The sequence below is a fragment of the Anolis carolinensis genome, chromosome 2 (assembly GCF_035594765.1).
Source record: "Anolis carolinensis isolate JA03-04 chromosome 2, rAnoCar3.1.pri, whole genome shotgun sequence".
In the NCBI taxonomy this organism is placed as follows: Eukaryota; Metazoa; Chordata; class Lepidosauria; order Squamata; family Dactyloidae; genus Anolis; species Anolis carolinensis.
Window position 1 is genome coordinate 184107801 of NC_085842.1, and position 20027 is coordinate 184127827.

The following is a 20027-nucleotide window of genomic DNA, read 5'->3' on the forward strand; positions in this document are numbered from 1 at the left end:
AAGCTTGAAAAATTATTTTAGGATTAAAACACCCAGCATCCCCTACCCAGTGCTGATTCAGAGATCCCAGAATCTGCCAGCCAGTAGTTATCTGTCCATCTCTGAATGCTGTGGTCAAAAAAAGAACTACGCCAATGCTTTATAAATAGACATATGAACAGCTGAGAAATTACTTGGATTCATGGGATGTAAAAAATTAAGTACACACTCACTCACCTACACAGTGGTACTTAAACATAACTTGTGATTAGAAATCCACTATATTATAAGCCCCTAACCTATGTAAAATAAAGACTTAGCAATACAACTGGAAAACGCACATTAAAAAGTACACTTTGAAACATAAAACACTTTTTGAAAAACATACAAGAAAAAGTCAATGCAGCAAAAAAAGCCTCATAAATAAATAAAGTTAGAACAGACTTCAAGATGTAAGTTTAGTGGGATAACTATGGGGAGAAGGGAAAAATGACTGCCTTCAAAAAGAATTCTGCCTCTTCAATCAATTATTTTAATTCACAGATTTGTAGAGAGTGAAACACTGAAGGCTCTTCACACCAAGAATTACTGTTTTTTGCACTCCCTTGATAAATTTGCCTATACTTTATTTCCAAATGTTCAACTGAAGCATTACGTTACTGCAATGGCAAAAATTTGGGAACTGAAATAACTTTCATGGGACTGCGAAAATGGAAAAAGAGCCTGTTTCAGGATAGACTTCTTGCTCCATCAACGTTTAACATTTACATAAATGATCAGCCACTGCCAGAATGGACAGAGAGTTTCATCTATGCTGACAATTGTGCCATCACCGCTCAAGCAGGAGCTTTGAAATAGTTGAACAGAAGCTCTATTAAGCTTTAGGTGCTATTACTGACTATTACAAGGGAAACCAGCTCATTTCTAATCCATCTAAAATGTAGATATGTGCTTTTCATCTTAAGAACAGACAAGCATCTCAAGCTCTGAGGATTACCTGGGAAGGAATCCCAATGGAGTATTGCAGCACACTAAAATACCTGGGAGTTACTCTGGACTGTGTTCTGACTTATAAGAAATAATATCATACAAAAGCTGCCTGGCACAACCTGGGATCACAACCGACACAGTGAAGACATCTGCCATGGTGCTTGGCTACTCTGCTGCTGAAAACGCATGCCCAGTGTGGAATACATCTCACCACGTTAAAACAGTGGATGTGGCTCTTAATGAGACATGCTACATTATCACAGGATGTCTATGCCCTACACTACTGGAGAAATTATACTGTTTAGCCGATATTGCACCACCTGACATCCATCGGGAAGTAGCAGCCTGTAATGAAAGGACCAAGACATTGACATCTTCGGCCAATCCTCTGTTCGGGTATCAGCCAGCACGCCAACACCTTAAATCAAGAAATAGCTTCCTAAGATCTACAGAGATACTTGCAGGAATACTTCAGCAAGCGAGAGTCCAAAAGTGGCAGGTTAAAACCCAGAACCTCAATCAGTGGCTGATACCAGATGAGAAACTCCCTCCAGGGCACACAGGACGGCTTGGAAGCGCTGAACAGACTGCTCTCTGGCACTACGAGATGCAGAGCTAATCATAAGCAATGGGACATTAAACTGGAGTCCATAACATGCGGAGGAAAAGAGCAAACCACAGACCACTAACTGCAATGCGGGCTGAGCCCTGCCACATGCACAATGGAGGGCATTTTTACAGCTACATCAGAGGCACTTGAAGGGGTCAGCTTCTGGTCTAATGAAATGTATTAGGACCCACAATGGGTAAAAACGAATGAGCACTTACTACTATGAAAAAAAATGTATAGTTGGCCCTCTGTATCCACAGATTCTCTGTCCATAGAGTCAATGGAATGATGGGTTCCTCAATGAAAATGAGTTCGACACCCCTGGTCTAGAAATTCCCAAAGAGCTATTTCGTTATTTAAAGAAAAATATTTGTTTTATTTGTGGTTTTTTCACTTCCCCTAACTTCAGCAAATGTGGAGGGCTGTATTTAAAGGAAATGTGGACATTTTAACACCTAGATTCCTCTGGTCCATTTAACAAGGTATTCATATCAGTTTCATATACTGCGAAGCAGGAAAGTACAATTCTGTGGATGTTTATCCAAAAGTTTTGTACTCAACTCTCTCTCTCTCTCTCTCTCTCTCTCTCTCACACACACACACACACACACACACACACACACACACACACACAAATTGAAGACAATTTCTAAACAAATGAAATACGGAGTAGGCCATAGCTGAAGCAAATGAAGGAATGCACTACATGAAAGATCAGTGGAAGGAATACAGGGTAATAATCACTTAGCCAGAATTCCAAAATCCAAAATACTCCAGAGCCATCCACATGGGTGACTGGGATACTAATACTTTCGCTTTCTAATGGTTTAGTGTACACACACTTTGTTTCATACACAAAATTATTTTATCTCCAAGCTATATGTATAAAGTGTATATGAAACACAAAATAATTTTATGTTTAGACTTGGGTCCCAACTCCAAAAGATCTCTTAACCTATGTATATGCAAATACAAGTATTTTAAACCCTAGGGGGAAAAATCTTGGAATCCAAAACACTTCCAGTCTCAAGTATTTTGGATACAGGACTCAGCTTTTCTTTATAAGCTACGAAATGGGGAGGGAGGTGAACAGGAAGAGAAAATCAGTGTGCAAAATAGAGAATTAAAAGAAGGGAACAAAAGACTGTGGAACAAAACCAATACATTTTTTATTTCGAAGCCAGCGCTAGGTGAGCCTCCACCCTGATTTTTCAAAGAACAAACATGGGTGGATTTGACTAATGATCTTATTATCAGCTGAATCCACTTTGGCTACCCTACGGCTACTTTTATGCCATAGAAGTACAGTAGAGTCTCACTTATCCAACATAAACGGGCCAGCAGAACGTTGGATAAGCAAATATGTTGGATAATAAGGAGGGATTAAAGAAAAGCCGATTAAACATAAAATTAGGTTATGATTTTACAAATTAAACACCAAAACATCATGTTTTACAACAAACTTGACAGAAAAAGTAGTTCAATACCAGTAATGCTATATAGTAATTACTGTATTTATGAATTTAGCACCAAAATATCACAATGTATTGAAAACATTGACTACTAAAAGGCAGACTGCGCTGGATAATCTAGAACATTGGATAAGCGAATGTTGGATAAGTGAGACTCTACTGTAGGCCCGGGCTGTGGCGCAGGCTGGTGAGCAGCCAGCTGCAACAAATCACTCTGACCAAGAGGTCATGAGTTCGAGGCCAGCTCAGAGCCTGTTTGTCTTCTGTCTTTGTTCTATGTTAAGGCATTGAATGTTCGCCTTATATGTATAATGTGATCCGCCCTGAGTCCCCTTTGGGGTGAGAAGGGCAGAATATAAATACTGTAAATAAATAAATACTGTATCAAAAAAAGTTTCAAACGTGCTAGAAGTAACAGAATCTGCAGATTTCCCATCATTGTGGCTGTTAATATGTGCTTTTAAGAGAGGGTGATACCTACTGAAATATCAAAGGGGGGTTGCAAATAAGGTTTTCACTAATTAGGGAAAAAATCTTTGTCCCATCCAAGGAAAGTAGAGGCAAAATTATACAGAACAAGCAATGTGCAAATATACATAAGAAACACAATTCATAGAACTCCACTTTTCTTAGCACCAAATTCAAATTGTGTTGGAGGATTTCTTAGTAAGAGTTCACAAAAGACAAACAAGAAGGCAACATGCGTTTTCAAACAGAATGATTTACTATTTCGTACAAATCTACAGTACCAGAGGGCCACATGCTGTATCATTACATCTCTATTCAATACTGACCGGAATTTCTTAAATAAGGAGCTCTTATTCATGGCAGGATACATGTAGGTGTACTCACTTGGTCATGTAGAGCTTGCAGGGCAACTTCATGCTCTTTCCGACGGCTCTGAAGTTGGTCCTTTAATTCTGAAAAGCCCTGTAATGGAAGGAACAAGTTAAACCAGGGACTGGGATACAAGGAAAAGTTTCACCGGTGAACCATCAACCCCATAAATATGTGTACAGTAGAGTCTCACTTATCCAAGCTAAATGGGCCAGCAGAAGCTTGGATAAGCGAATATCTTGGATAATAAGGAGGGATTACGGAAAAGCCTATTAAACATCAAATTAGGTTATGATTTTACAAATTAAGCCCCAAAACATCATGTTTGACAACAAATTTGACAGAAAAAGCAGTTCAATACTCAGTAATGTTATGTTGTAATTACTGTATTTACGAGTTTAGCACCAAAATATCACAATATATTGACAACATTGACGACAAAAATGGCTTGGATAATCCAGAAACTTGGATGAGTGAGACTCTACTGTATCTTATAGAAATATGTTTTAATATATGTGTTTTAATGTATTTAATGATAATGCAATTTAATTGTTTTGTGTCCTAGCTCCAGCCATGAGGAATGGCAGATAACTATCATCATCATCATCATCATCATCATCATCATCATCATCATCATCGTTGTCATTTATCTATATAGTGCAATGGTTCCCAATAGCCTCACCATTACTACACCGTTGCAACAAGAATGACTGGTCTCACGAAACCCTCTTATAGTGCCAATCATATTTGGACAACAAGAGATCGCCTAAGTAAAAAGTATAGGGCTTTGAAATAAAAACATCATCAATAAGAGAGGAGTTCTTCCCCATCCCTGCCTCAACAGCAGCTGTGATGTGGGCTGGGAGCTCAGTGTAAGGACCCTGTACCATGATTTGGATGGGTGGGAAGAGGCTGATTACCCACAAAAGGCGTGACAACAAGTCTCCTGACTGCTGCTTCTCCTCCTCCTCCCTCCCCCTGAACAGACCCTTTCCATGTGGCGCCTGGAAGCAGGGGCGCCTTGGTGTCTTCATTTTAGGCCTGTTCCTGGGGTTATTTGGGGTGCTGATTCAGAAAATTGCATTGGATATACCACATCAGCTCAAGATTATTAAATGCGGTTTTCTGTGAGCGAGCAGATGGTGAGTACTGTTTTGTATCAAAAATAAGAGCTGATGTGGTCTATCCAATGCAATTTTCTGAATCAGCACCTCAAATAACCAAACCGAATCTAAAGTTGACCAAAAATTGATTTGTAGCCCTTTTGTTACTAATGTTCAAGAGTGGTCCCTGGTCAAAGCGGTCCCTGGTCAAGTGGTCCCTGGTCATAAAAAGGTTGGGAACCAATGATATAGTGCAATCAATGTACATGGTGTTTTACAAGCAAATCAATAAAAATAACAGATCCTGCAAAAGGGGTACAATCTAAAATATTTACACAAAGGGAGGGAGGAATAATAAAGTTTAAAACAATACAATATAACAAACCGTCCAGATAAAATACCAAAAATACAGTATAATACAAACCAAACTAACCAATACATGTTCTTTAAATATACAAATTTATAAAATAATATTAAACTACATCCAAACATTTTTGGAAAACAAGAATATTTAAAATTATTTTAATTTTAAAATTATTATTAAAGTTCTATTATCTAACAGCTGCATATCTTTTCTCCAAGAACTCAGAGAATGATAGATTTGTGAAGTACTGTAGGTTCTCTGTAAAAAAGAAATACAGCTTCCTTATAAAAGAACTGAGGTTCTCAAGTTTCCTATTTCATGCTATGGCAGTTAATCCCAGAGATGAAGATATTTATGCTACAGTTATTCAAATTTTACAGATTAGAAAACAGAGACTGAAGGGGTCAAGGAGGAAGAACTCAAATGGAAGGAGAAATTTAAGTTGATAAACACCAAAACATTATTTAAAGGTTTTTCTGTTACAGGGGCAGAGTATTTTGACCTTAAGATAAAGACAGATCTTGTAAATACATAGCGTCAGAATCCTTCAAAAAAGAAGAAACTATTTGATTATTTAGTCTTCACTAATGATAATAGATATTTTAAGCATTTTTCTTCCCACTATGAAAAAAAATTATATATCTGCCAAACTTTCACCCTGTATTTCCATATCCTGCTTTGTGAAATTATTTTGTACATCTGCTTTTTATGTGTGAGAATTATGGGGCTTTTGTGCACAAAAACACTGTTTCTAGATAACTCCATTGGTATTTTTTGCATGAGATTGCTGAGTTCATAGAAAAACAATAATCTTGCACAAAAACATTACTGGTTTTTTTTCTCTCAAACCCCACAATTGTCACACAAAGATCCTATGTGTGTTTCTGTGCAAGGTAACACTTCAGGATAAGCAATGCAACATTCTCACCATTGTGTTCTTTTTCTGGACCAGGTCAAGAAACTCATTTTTCAGCCAGAGAACAAAGAAAAGGCAATTTTTCAACTATAAAGAAAGGTGACGCCTACCTGGTTTGCAGTTTGGAGTTCCTGCTGAAGCTTCTGGTTGCGAATTTGTAGGGACTTGAGGTCCTCCTCCTTCCGTTGTTGAATCTCCTCAATTTTAGTCCTAAAAAGTGACAATGAGAGCTTTTTTTTTTTTTTTTTACAGAGGATGGGGCACCAAGGTGAGATGGCATACCCATCTTTCTTCCAATACTGTTGAAAGACATTTAGATAGCATTACATAAAAGCTGCTCTGAGTGCTCTGAGTGCCTTTGTGCCTGAAGAGCAGGATAAAAATTATCTAAACAATTAATTTTATATACAGGTTGAGTACTACTAAAACAACAGGCTGGAGTCAGAAGCATTTTGGATTTCAATTTTGTCTTTTTTTTTAATTGTTTCTGGGAATTTTGGAATTCCTGAATTTCCACATATTTATTTTATTTATTTACAGTATTTATATTCCGCCCTTCTCACCCCGAAGGGGATTCAGGGCAGATTACAATGAACACATATATGGCAAACATTGAATGCCAACAGACAAACAACATATATAGACAGACACAGAGGCATTTAACATTTTTTTTCCAGCTTCACGATTCCGGCCATAGGGGGAGCTGTTGCTTCACTGTCCACTAGTGGCTGTACTTCCTCATTCCTTTCCTTTGCTGGCAGTTTTTATGATGTTGTAAATTAGTTAAATTAGCCTCCCACATAAAGCGTACCTAAATTTCCCTACTTGACAGATACAACTGTCTTTCGGGGCTGCATAGGTCAACAGCAAGCCGGGCTATTTAATGGTTGGGGGCTTAACCCGACCCGGGCTTCGAACTCAGGTCAGCAGTAATTTATTGCAGCTGGTTACTAGCCAGCTGCGCCACAGCCTGGCGCAGCTGGGCATAAGGGGACAATGGGATATCTTGGAGATGTGTTCATAATATCCCAGGAAATTAATTGGTGTTTTATATGTACTTTATAAGCAAAGCTTGACGGTAATTTTGTACACAATATTTTTGATAGTTTTAGGCATGAAACAAACAATCTCTATGGTGAACCATCAGAAAGCAAAGGGTTGCAGTCTTAACCAGCGATAACAATTTTGGGTAGTCAACTTATATTTGAGATACTTGTTAATTCTGCAAGTTTTAGTGGTGTATGTAAATTAATTCTGCATTTGCAAATTCGTACCATACTAAGGAAGGGCCAAAACCTAATAATCCCATGAAAAATATTGACTTTAATGCTCTGGTTTAAAAAAATGCAAACATCATCAATAAGAGAGGAGTTCTTCCCCATCCTTCTCCTGCCTCAACAGCAGCTGTGATGTGAGCTGGGAGCTCAGTGTAAGGACCTTGTACCATGATTTGGATGGCATCTCTCTGCAGCTGCTGCTCCATAAAGGGAAAACACCCAAGGGCAACCAATATGACTAATCACTTCTATTCCGGACCTTATTTAGTCTCTCCATCAGCTTTTTTCACCAGCCACTGCCCACATAACTCTATTTTCTTACTCACAAGACTTTGATTGCTTTTTTTTAAGCAGAAAGGGATTATTTCCCTGGCTATCATTATTTCCCCAGGTATTGCAATGGCTTTTTCCATAAAGTGAAAATTTCATTCAATGAATAGTTTGCGCCTCCCCCCCCCCCCCCTTTATTTTAAGCACTGGTTGAAAATCCAGTTTCTGCAGTTTTAACTAAACACAAATCAAAACAACAAAGAAGAGATGGAAATGATACTCAGAAATTCTCCAGTGATCCACAATCTCCCTCTGGCTCATAAAGAAATGACTCTCCTCTTTGGCAGCATCTAGCCTGGGGAACTATTTGTCCTGATAGTTTCACCTTGACTTTACTCTTATAGCCTTTTGTGGGCATCTGGTTGCAAAAAACTAATTTTGTTCAGTGAACATTTGGTGTTGTCATATTTCTTACTTTTTAGTCTGCTTACTTATCCATTTTGCTTTGCTGCGGTTTATTTTGACACCATGTTATGGACTGGAATTGATTTTTGGTTTTGCTTTTAACATATTTGTAAACTATATACTGGACACAGTATATTATTTGAGAATACAGAAATGCTGGACCACTCCAACAACTATCATGTCAGACTACACAGAGAAGCCATTGAAATCCACAAGTATATGGACAACTTCAACAGAAAGGAGAAAACTGTGAAAATGAACAAAATTTGGCTACCAGTATTAAAAAAAACTAAAAAATCAGAACAGTAGGTGGGAAGCAACACTCTGAGGACAGAGGAGCCCCAAGGACGGCTAATGACTCTGAACAAAGGATTCCCCCCAGGCAAGAGACAAACCTTTCCAATGCTAATTAGGGTGATTAACTGAAACATTAACACTGGCTTCCAACTGACAAAGGACTCTTGTCACACCCTGGACTCTCCACAGATATATATTTTTACCTTCCTTGCCTAGTTTATGCATGCCTCACAACCTCTGAGGATGCCTGCCATAGATGTGGGTGAAACGTCAGGAGAGAATACTTCTGGAACATGGCCACACAGCCCGAAAGACATACAACAACCTTATTTGTAAACTGCCTAGAGCTCCCATTATGAGTCCAGGTCCAAAGGTAATGAAGTAAAGGCAGGTGAGATAGCCTCAGCAGCTGTATGTCAAGGAGGCTGGGAAGAAAAAAAAGGCTTGAATTCCCCAGGTGTGGCACAAGGCAAGGCAAAGGTCTTTGCTTTTCCGTCTATCCAACCAGCCACCTTCGCTCCAGCACAGTCGAGCGTGAGATGCAACTTGTTCTGAGCCATCGATTGGCCGACTCAGCTCAGCCCCCTGGGATCTGTTCTGCCAGGCTTTATGTAATGGCGCTTGCCAAGCTGCCATGACCTTCTCCTTGCTGAGACTGGAGAAATGGAAAGGACTTCTGGAGCTGCATTTTACGGCTGCTGCTTCCTTAGGTCCCTCCCCTGCGTGCCACTTGCCAGAGACATAGCTAATTGTAAAATGCTCTACAATCAGAGCCAATTGTTTCTACAACAGAATTGGGGAATGTGGGGCTCCCTCCAAATTAACTGTTGGACGGCAGCCCCTATCAGCCCAGAGCCAAGGAGAGGAATGAATGATAGGACACACAGAACAGCAACGTCAAGACAGTCAAATATTTTCCTGCCCCATATTTATACTACAGACAGGTCTGGACTCTGCATCAAATACAACTATGGTTCAATACACAGACTGGAGTTTTCATTACCCAGCCCCATACCTGCTGTCATTGTAGAGAGCTTCTTTTTCTGTTTGAAGGCGTAGAAAACTGATAAGAGAGGAAAAATAAGACAAATAAGTAGGAGAGAAGGAAAAATCATTGGCCAACACACATTTTGGTGCCTCAAATGCTAGCCCCATTTCTCGGTATATTTGATCTGTTGATTCCAAAAATGGCATGTTTTCCCCTATCCACTCTAGCTCTTGAGATACATAACATATGGCATCTACTAGCCACCAACTGCTCACCTGTAGAAAACAATGATAACCATGTCTAAGAAACTAGGGGTTTATCCAATGTAATTTTCTGAATCGGCACTCCATATAACCCCCAGATACGACTCTAAAACCCAATACAGTGGAGTCTCACTTATCCAAGCCTCGCTTATCCAAGTCTCTGGATTATCCAAGCCATTTTTGTAGTCAATGTTTTCCAATATATCATGATATTTTGGTGCTAAGTTCGTAAATACAGTAATCACAACATAACATTACTGCGCATTGAACTACTTTTTCTTTCAAATTTGTTGTATAGCATGATGTTTTGGTGCTTAATTTATAAAATCATGACCTAATTTGATGTTTAATAGGCTTTTCCTTAATCCCTCCTTATTATCCAAGATATTCACTTATCCAAGCTTCTGCTGGCCCGTTTAGCTTGGATAAGTGAGACTCTACTGTACAAACATTTTTGTTGTTGGACCATGTGATCACAGGTAGTGTGTGCCCTTGCTGATTGGAAAAGGAAATCTGGCAACCCTTGACAGGGATTGGAAACATTATTTTCTTGAATTACAGCTTCCAGAGTTCCCATATCCAACATGGCCACTACACTGGCAGGGAGACACTAGAAGTTGTAGTTACAAACAGTAACTTCCCAAGCTTTTCATAGCATATTGTCAGCCCTCTGTATCTACATATACAGTGGGGGGGGGGAGTATTTAGTCAGATACCAATTGTACAAGTTCTCTCACTTAAAAAGATGAGGCCAGTCATTGACATCATAGGTAGACTATGATGAGAGACAACATGAGAAAACTATGAGAGACAACATGAGAAAACACATTCAGAAAATCACACGGTCTGATTTTTCATGAATTAATTTGCAAATTATGGTGAAAATAAGTATTTGGTCAATAACAAATGTTCATCTCAATACTTTGTTATATATCCATTATTGGCAATGACAGAAGTCAAACATTTCCTGTAAGTCCTCACAAGGTTGGCACACACTGTTCCCAACTGTTGGCCCATTCCCCCATGCAGATGTCCTCGAGAGCAGTGATGTTTTGGGGCTGCCGCTGGGCAACACGGACTTTCAACTCCCTCCAAAGGTTTTTTATAGGGTTGAGATCTGGAGACTGGCTAGGCTGCTCCAGGACCTTGAAATGCTTCGTACGAAGCCACTCCTTCATTGCCCTGGCAGTGTGCTTGGGATCATTGTCATGCTGAAAGACCCAGCCACGTTTCATCTTCAGTACCCTTTGCTGATGGAAGGAGGTTTGCACTCCAAATCTCATGATACACGGCCCCATTCATTCTTTCATGCATATGGATCAGTCACCCTAGTCCCTTTGCAGAGAAACAGCCCCAAAGCATGATGTTGCCACCCCCATGCTTCACAGTAACTCTGCATTCTTTCTCCTCCAAACACGACAAGTTGTGTTTCTGCCAATCAGTTCTACTTTGGCTACATCTGACCATATGACATTCTCCCAATACTCTTCTGGATCATCCAAATGCTCTCAAGCAAACTTCAGTGGGCCCTGGACATGTACTGGCTTAAGCAGGGGGACATGTCCGGCACTGCAGGATCTGAGTCCCTGGCTGTGTAGTGTGTTACTGATGGTAGCCTTTGTGACGTTGGCCCCAGCTCTCTGCAGGTCATTCACTAGATTCCCCCGTGTGATTCTGGGATTTTTGCTCACCGTTATTGTGATCATTTTGACTCCACAGAGTGAGATCTTGCGTGGAGCCCCAGATCGAGGGAGATTTTTGGTGGTCTTGTATCTCTTCCATTTTCTAATAATTGCTCCCACCGTTGATTTCTTCACACCAAACTGCTTACCTATTACAGATTCAGTCTTCCCAGTCTGGTGCAGGGCTACAATTTTGTTTCTGGTGTCCTTGGACAGCTCTTTAGTCTTCACCATAGTGGAGTTTGGAGTGTGACTGCTTGAGGTCATGGAAAGGTGTCTTTTAGACTGATAACAAGTTCAAATAGGTGCCATTACTACAGGTAATGAGTGGAGGACAGAGGAGCCTCTTCAAGAAGAAGTTACAGGTCTGTGAGACCCAGAAATCTTGCTTGTTTGTTGGTGACCAAATACTTATTTTCCACCATAATTTGCAAATAAATTTGTGAAAAATCAGACAATGTGATTTTCTGGATGTGTTTTCTCATGTTGTCTCTCATAGTTGAGGTCTACCTATGATGTCAATTGCGGGTGTCTCTCATCTTTTTAAGTGGGAGAACTTGTACAATTGGTATCTGACTAAATACTTTTCCCCCCACTGTATAACAAATCATGGCTCAAAAATATTTTTAAAAATAAAAAGCAAACGTTTGCCATTTTATATAAGGGATGCCATTGTACTACGCCATTACATATAATGGGACTTTGGCATCCTTAGATTTTGGTATCCTTGGGAGTGTTCTGGAACCAAACCCCAGGAGATAATGAGGGCTCACTATACACAGAAAGAGAGTAAGTTAAAATGAAAGGCCAAAATGCAGAGTTGCCTATGGTTCCAATGTGATGTAGTGACATGAGCCCTGGGAAGACCCTTTTTCAAATTCTGCTACAGTCATGGGGACACACTGGATCACCTCACCAAGGACACCTCACTGAACTCCATGGAGTCTATATGGGTGATCTGCTTCCTCCCTTACAATAACTGGAAGAAAGGGAGAAAACGAGACAGAGAGTTTCCCCAAAGTCACTGCAAACTGAATAAATGTTATCCATTTGATGAACTATTTTTAAAATTCTTCCAAGTTAGAAGGGAAAGCAATTTATTTTTAATTTTAAACCAATGCTAAATAGTTTCAGTATGCCAGATATATTCCACAAACATACAGAATAGACAGAGCTTTGGCAGTACCTATTTCTGAGATGCTAATATACTTCTTAGCTGAGTAAGGTAGGCCATCTGACCCACTAAATAAAAATGAATCCCATTCCCTACCTTAGTGGAGTCCCTTTTCCTTCCTAAACATACCTCTCCTGCTTCTTCTTTAGCTTCTCAGCAAGCTGCACAGGAAAGAAAAACTGTAAGCTAACACAGATAATTGTGATCACAACTTACAACTACATCCCCTACTCCCCCCACCTTGACACACACACACACACAGTGTTGTCTTTTCACCTTGCTGAGTTCCTGCTGCAAACGGGACATTTCTGTTGTCTTGGATGTCTGCATGAGGAATAAACAAAAGGGCAGAAATATTTAAGTGCTCAAAATGCATCACATGCTTTCTTTGATAAATCCTTCCAGCTCCCCACCACCACCACTGCACAAACACTGATTCTATAAAAGATGACTGAGACCTTTTGACCCTCCAGGCGCATTGGACTTTGAGCTCTAAGGGGCCCTATTGAATGCAGCCAATAGTAAGGAATGGTGGGGGTCTGTGATCCAAAACATCCAGTGCTCAGAAGGTTTCTGGCATAAGGTACAAGCTGATCTAAGTTGAGGGCAAGGAAGAAACAAAAGCCATCTCTTTTCCTCTGACCAAACACAAGGAAACTAGAGGCAACTGACTATCAACACCTCAGGATTCTTCTACCTTTTCCCCATGCAAACAAAGACATGAATAGGGGATTTCTTAACATTCAGTCTATATAGCACAGGGGATATGGATGTGAAGACCTCCTGATCCTGTTGGACTGCTACTCTCATCAGTTCACACCAGCTAAAACAGCATATTGAGCACTTGGGTTGGGTTCCAGGACCACCCATGGATACACAAATCTATGGATGTTCAAGTTCCATTACATACAGCAGCATTGGAAAATCGTTTCCCTTATATAAAATGGCAAAATCAAGGTCTGCTTTTTTGGAGTTTTTTGTTTTGAATAGTTTCCAGTTGTGGAGTCTGTGGAATCAGAATACATACATACAGAGGGCTACCTATACAGCACCACAGTCAGCCTTCTGTATCTGAAGATTCTGTATCTACAAATTCAACCATCCATGGATTAAAAATATGCCAAAATAACATTTAAAAAGCAACCTTTTTATTTTACACGGAGGATATCATTTTACATAGGGGACACCTTTATTGTACACTGATAACTTTATAAACCATTAAACCATTTGTAACTCTTAGTGTAGTTGGAATGTGTTTACATCATGAAATATGGTAAAAGGTTTTCCCCTGACGTTAAGTCCAGTTATGTCTGACTCTGGGGGTTGGTGCTCACCTCCATTACTAAGCCGAAGAGCCGGCGTTGTCCATAGACACCTCCAAGGTCATGTGGCCGGCATGACTGCATGGAGCGCCGTTACCTTCCCGCCGGAGCGGTACCTATTGATCTACTCACATTGGCATGTTTTCGAACTGCTAGGTTGGCAGGAGCTGGAGCTAACAGCGGCTGCTCACGCCGCTCCCGGGGCTTGAACCTGGGACCTTTCGGTCTCCAGCTCAGTGCTTTTACACACTCTGCCACCAGGGCATTTATTATTTATTTATTTACAGCATTTATATTCCACCCTTCTCACCCCGAAGGGGACTCAGGGCGGATCACAATGCACACATAAAGGCAAACATTCAATGCCACAACATATAACAGAGACAGAGACAAGACGCAGGCACGGGCTGGCCTTGAACTCATGACCTCTTGGTCAGAGTGATTTGTTGCAGCTGGCTTGCTTTCCAGCCTGCGCCACAGCCCGGCAAATATACTGCTTTGAAACTGGGTCCATCATTTTGAAACAGCCTGTATATGGGTCTTGAACATCCATAAATTTTGGTGTCCCCAGCGGGTCCTGAAAGCAACGGCCAGCAGATACCAAAGACCCACTGTGAGGAGGGATATTGAGAAATGATGGGAACCACACTGCAGCAATAGCACACATCCTGCTTACCAGCCAAGACTGCTAGCCACTGGTCCCCAAGAGGCAGTGCTTCAGGAGAGCTCTTACCTCAAGGTTCTGCAGCTGCTCCTTCAAGAGAATCTTCTCTTCCCGCTCCATCTGCCATTTCAGTTCCACCTCCGAGAGCAGCTGCTGAGAGGTACTGCCACCTCCACCATCAGATGCCTGAGGTTCCACACTCTCTTGCCCACTGGGCGGAGGCTCCAGAGAAGCGTCCCCCTTTCCACCGCCTCGATTTTCGGCTTGCCGAGCCACTTCCTTCTCGTAGCGCTCCTGCAATGCTAAAGAGGCAGAGTAACTCCAAACTAGCCCTGTGGATGCCCAACTTTGAAGTTCACATGCAACATGCTGTAGGTTCCCCTAGAGTCCAATCCCTGCCCCACAAAACACTCTTTGCCCTGAACAGTCATCATTTCTACTCCCAGCTTTAAACTTTAGTGAGCACTTTGCCATTACTACCCCACCAATGAGGAGGAGAACAACAGTCTAACTGTAAGATGGGTTCTCCCACAAAGAGATTGGGACTATGTCATCAACCCCTAGATTTTAAAAATAAACTATACTCTCAAGTTTTCTATTTTCCCCAGCAATAAGACCTAAGAGGGAAAATCAACATACGATGCCTTGTGCTTTCTGCTATTTATTTATTTATTTAATTATTTACTAAACTTATATACCGCTACTCCCAGTTTGGCTCGGAGCGGTTTACAAAAATAGATTAAAACAATACACTTGGCTTTAAATAACAATAAAAACAATAAAAACAACAATAAAAGCAACAATAAAAACAGACATAGCCCCGAGTTTTTCACCCATTCTTTTGCTTGCTCATTTTTAACAATTTCTCCTGTTTTTGCTCTTTCATCATTTGCCTGAACTTTTGAGTCACAGGAAGGTGAATCTTGAGCTCTGCAGATGCTAATGAATGATTCCCATCATGCCTCGCTGCTCACTAGGTTGGCTATCCCTGATGAGAACCAAAAAGTCAACACGACTCGGATGGCCATTGGTTAGCCACCTGAGATCTACACATACATGCTAGTTTGACCTCGATGTGATTTGAACAAGATCAACTTAGTGTGCCACATGTGCTGGGCTAGTATAGCTTGAGCATCCATATCCAGAAATCCAACATACTTCCAAATTCAAAATTGTCCACATGGGATGATTGAGACAGTGACACTTTTGCTTTCTGAGGGTGTGCAAGGTGTATATGTAACATAAATGGAATTTCATGTTCAGACTTGGGATTCCATCTCCCACATCTATGGTTCCCAATCTTTGGTCCTCTAGTTGTTTTGGACTTCAATTCCCAGAACTCCCAGTTGTTAGGAATTTTGGGATCTGAAGTCCAAAACATCTGGAGGACCAAAGATTGGGAACCACTGTCCTAGATATTACACAATGTAACACAATTTTTTTCCTGGATTATAAATGTCATTTCCTAATTGGTTCTATCATGAAAACACGGGGAAAGATTTATTGAATAGCAAAAACTTTGTTTTTGCGGGACACCCTGCAGCACATTTTGCTATAGTTTTTCAATGAATACTTCATAGAGACTCAACCAATTCAACATAGACTGTGGCAGCCACAAAAACAAATTTTCTGGAGTATAACAACTACTTTCAAAGTATCACACAAACACTTTTTTCAAATTTTGTTACATAGTTATCTGTGTATAAGCAAATGCAAGTACTGTATTCCAAAATCTAAAATCCACAACTGCTTGAATTCATGATGGCGCAGCTCTTTTTAATGGTGAAATATCTTCCCCTTTCCCATTCCCATGATTTCCCTGACTTTATCCCAAGACCAGTGCCGCCAAGAGCAGTACCTGCCATGTTCTTCTGTAGCGCAGAGTTCTCTGCCTGCAGCCGCAGCAGTTCTCCATCCACAGGGCTGGCCGGGGAGGCTCCTTCCTCGGCTCCTGTTCCTGCCACTGACCCACCCTCCCTGAGGGTCTTGTTCTCTTTCTCAAGCTGCTCAATTTGAGTGCACAGCTGGAAGGAACAAGAAGAGCACAGAAGGTATTGTTCAGCATCAGGACAAACACAAAATTAACAATAGTGGAAGGGAAAGCAAAAAGAAAATTTATTTGTGCAATATTTTAATTTCAAGAATGTCATCCCTCCGTATTTGCGGGTTAAGCACTTGCAAATTTGATTATTTGGGGATTGCTGTATTCACTCCTGTTGCCCCACAGAAATGGAAAACAACATGTTCTTTTTAGGCACTTGTAGGTTTGCCAGCAAGATTCTCCAATCAATTTACAACAGAAGCTTACTGCACAATTGTGCTGGACAACCTACAAATGCCTAATGAAAAGTTCTTTCAGAAAAAATAGCATTTGCCGTCTTTATTTTTTCTTTCATGTTTCTTCCTTTTTTGCAGGGACCTGTAGCCCATTTGTGTGGGAGCCCCGGTGGCGGAGTGTGTAAAAGCACTGAGCTGGAGACCAAAAGGTCCCAGGTTCAAGCCCCGGGAGCGGCGGGAGCAGCCGCTGTTAGCTCCAGCTCCTGCCAACCTAGCAGTTTGAAAACATGCCAATGTGAGTAGATCAATAGGTACCGCTCCGGCGGGAAGGTAACGGCGCTCCATGCAGTCATGCCAGCCACATGATCTTGGAGGTGTCTACGGACAACGCCGGCTCTTCGGCTTAGTAATGGAGATGAGCACCAACCCCCAGAGTCAGACATGACTGGTCAGGGGAAAACCTTTACCTTAGTTTGCCAGCAAGATTCTCCAATCAATTTACAACAGAAGCTTACCGCACAATTGTGCTGGACAACCTACAAACACCTAATGAAAAGTTCTTTCAGAAAAAATAGCATTTGCCGTCTTTATTTATTCATGTTTCTTCCTTTTTTGCAGGGACCTGTAGCCCATTTGTGTGGACAAATGTGAAGAGACTCTAAGCAGTTCCAAAGTTAAGAACAAGATAGGTTCTGTAGATTTATTCTTAAGCTGAATTTGTATGTAAGCCAGAACAGGAACATTTTTAAGTGTAACTCCAGCCATATATAGATTTAGATAGATGACAGACAGACAGACAGACAGACAGATGGATAGAAAAAGCTTTGGATAGCACAGGGAAGGGTTAATGCCTCTGTGGTGTTTCCTTTCCTATCTGTGCCCCTTTCACCTCGCTTCCCATCTCTGTGATAATTCGATTTTGAGAAAAATGGTTTGTTGTGAAAACAAAGATTGGTGAGAAAGCTTTAGTGGTGCCATCTTTTCCCCATGATAACTCTTTCAGGAGTGAATTTCCCTTCCTGGGGGTAGATTTCTCTCATTTCCTGTTGTCTTATCCCCATTCTTCAGTATGAGTCATTTGTAAGTCGGGTGTTTGTAACTCAGGGACTGCCTGTACTGTATTCTATTCCCAGGCTTAGACTGACTAAGGCTGACGGGAACGGTAGTCCAATAATATCCAGAAAGTTGGTTCACTCTCTCCGTCTGCCCTGTTTAAATCCCTTTTTAAAAAGCAGTCACAGGAGCCCACTCTATTCGAACGTTCATGCAGTTCCTTTCCCAAATCTTTAGTCTTTGCAGAACCACCAATAAAGAATGCTACTCTCTTTTATTATGCATCAACTTCACACTGCTAAGGCTGGAAGGAAGCCAAGGATCATACCAACCATCTGGAAATGGATCCCACCCTCACTGCTCAACCTCCACCAACCTACTAAAAGAAGAGCAAAGAAAACAATGACTAAGAGGAGGTCTCCTGCTTGGAAAAACTCAATTCAATTATAACTCATCTCAATTATTGCTGGGAATAGGAATGTCAGAAGGATGGAAGGAAGGAAGGGTAAACCTTGTAGTAATGGCACCAAATAACTTGGTGGCAGTTTCTTCACAACCACCATCATACCCCAAAAGCAACCACAGCCCTCAGATCATGATCTCGAATTTGTCCTCCCAATACACCCAGTTACAACAGTATGAAAGTTAGCTAAGACCATTCCAACATCAGGGTAGTTCTTGTGCTCCCACGATGTTTCCTTGGAGACTACACAAGAATTTTGTGTCATTGTATTGGACTACGAAACTGTGGGAGGCCAGGGTTTGAATGCCTACTTGGGCCTTGAAAATTATTGGGTGATCTTACTGGGCAAACTCTCTCAATCTCGGAGGAGGAAAATAATTTGGTCAAGAAAATTTTGTGATACGTTTGCCATGAGTCGGAAGTGACTTGAAGGTAGGTTGAGGGTGAATCCAGCAAAGACGGAGATCCTATGGCTGGGCCGACCGGCCAGTGGGGATATCCAGTTGCCAACCCTGGATGGCGAAGCGCTACGCCCACCTTTACTGGTAAAGTCTGGGAGTCCTCTTGGACCCTTCATTGACGATGGAGGCACAGGTCTCCGCCATTAGCAAAACTGCCTTTTTTCATCTTCGGCAGGCTAGACGGCTAGCCCCCTATCTGTCTAGGGACAACCTGGCTACGGTGATCCAGGCTACGGTCATCTCGAGACTGGACTACTGTAACGCCCTTTACATTGGCCTTCCTGTGTCGGTGATCCGGAAGCTCAAATTGGTGCAAAATGCAGCTGCCCGGCTCCTTGCGGGAGTCTCGATAAGATGCCACATAACACCAATCTTACGGCAGCTGCACTGGTTACCAATTGAGCACCGGATCACTTTCAAAGTGATGGTGCTTACCTTCAAGGCCTTACATGGTCTAGGGCTGATGTACCTGAGGGACCGCCTCACTCCCTACAAACCCCAGAGATCCCTCCATTCTGAGGACCAAGACCTATTGGAAATCCCCAGTTTTAAGACCTTGCATCTCACAGCAACTAGACGCAGAGCCTTTTCAGCAGTGGCGCCATCTCTCTGGAACACCTTGCCACCTGAAGTTCGTGCCTTGCGGGACTTGTCGGCCTTCCGCAGGGCATGTAAGACACACCTGTTTCGACAGGCTTTTGAGTTTTGTTATTGATGTTTTAAAAGGTGCTTTTAGGATGTTTTTAAGATGTTTTTTAAATATGTTTTTAAGATGTTTTTAAATTGTTGATTTTAGCCGGTTCTTGTAAGCCGCCCCGAGCCCTAGGGGAGTGGCGGCATATAAGTTTGAAAAATAAATAAATAAATACATAAATAACAACAACCTGAGGCCACCATCCTCAAGAGCGGGTGTCTAGTGTTGTGCAGTGCCCTCTAACAGGTGTCCGGAGCCACTGCAGAGACTGTTTTTACAGCCCAGTACCTTGGAAAGCTCTTGCATGAGGGTGCTGTTCTGCAGCCTGAAATCATCCTCCTGGCTGTGCAGTTTTCCCTGAAGCATTTCATTTTCACTAAGCAAGGCATCTACTTCCTGGAGGAGA

The 20027-nt window shown here is 41.4% G+C and overlaps 1 protein-coding gene across 2 annotated transcripts in view; it reads right to left on the reverse strand.

The window, feature by feature from the left end:
* Nucleotides 1–20027, reverse strand: part of gripap1 (GRIP1 associated protein 1) — a 95696-nt gene that overhangs the window by 65501 nt on the left and 10168 nt on the right. For both annotated transcript variants that reach the window (XM_008118383.3, XM_008118380.3), the window contains exons 5-12: nt 19910–20017; nt 16532–16697; nt 14743–14975; nt 12964–13011; nt 12817–12848; nt 9596–9643; nt 6382–6481; nt 3904–3981 (exon numbers count right to left, since the gene is read on the reverse strand). In XM_008118383.3, the coding sequence (XP_008116590.1) occupies nt 3904–3981; nt 6382–6481; nt 9596–9643; nt 12817–12848; nt 12964–13011; nt 14743–14975; nt 16532–16697; nt 19910–20017 (813 nt within the window). The remainder of the gene's footprint in view (nt 1–3903; nt 3982–6381; nt 6482–9595; nt 9644–12816; nt 12849–12963; nt 13012–14742; nt 14976–16531; nt 16698–19909; nt 20018–20027) is intronic.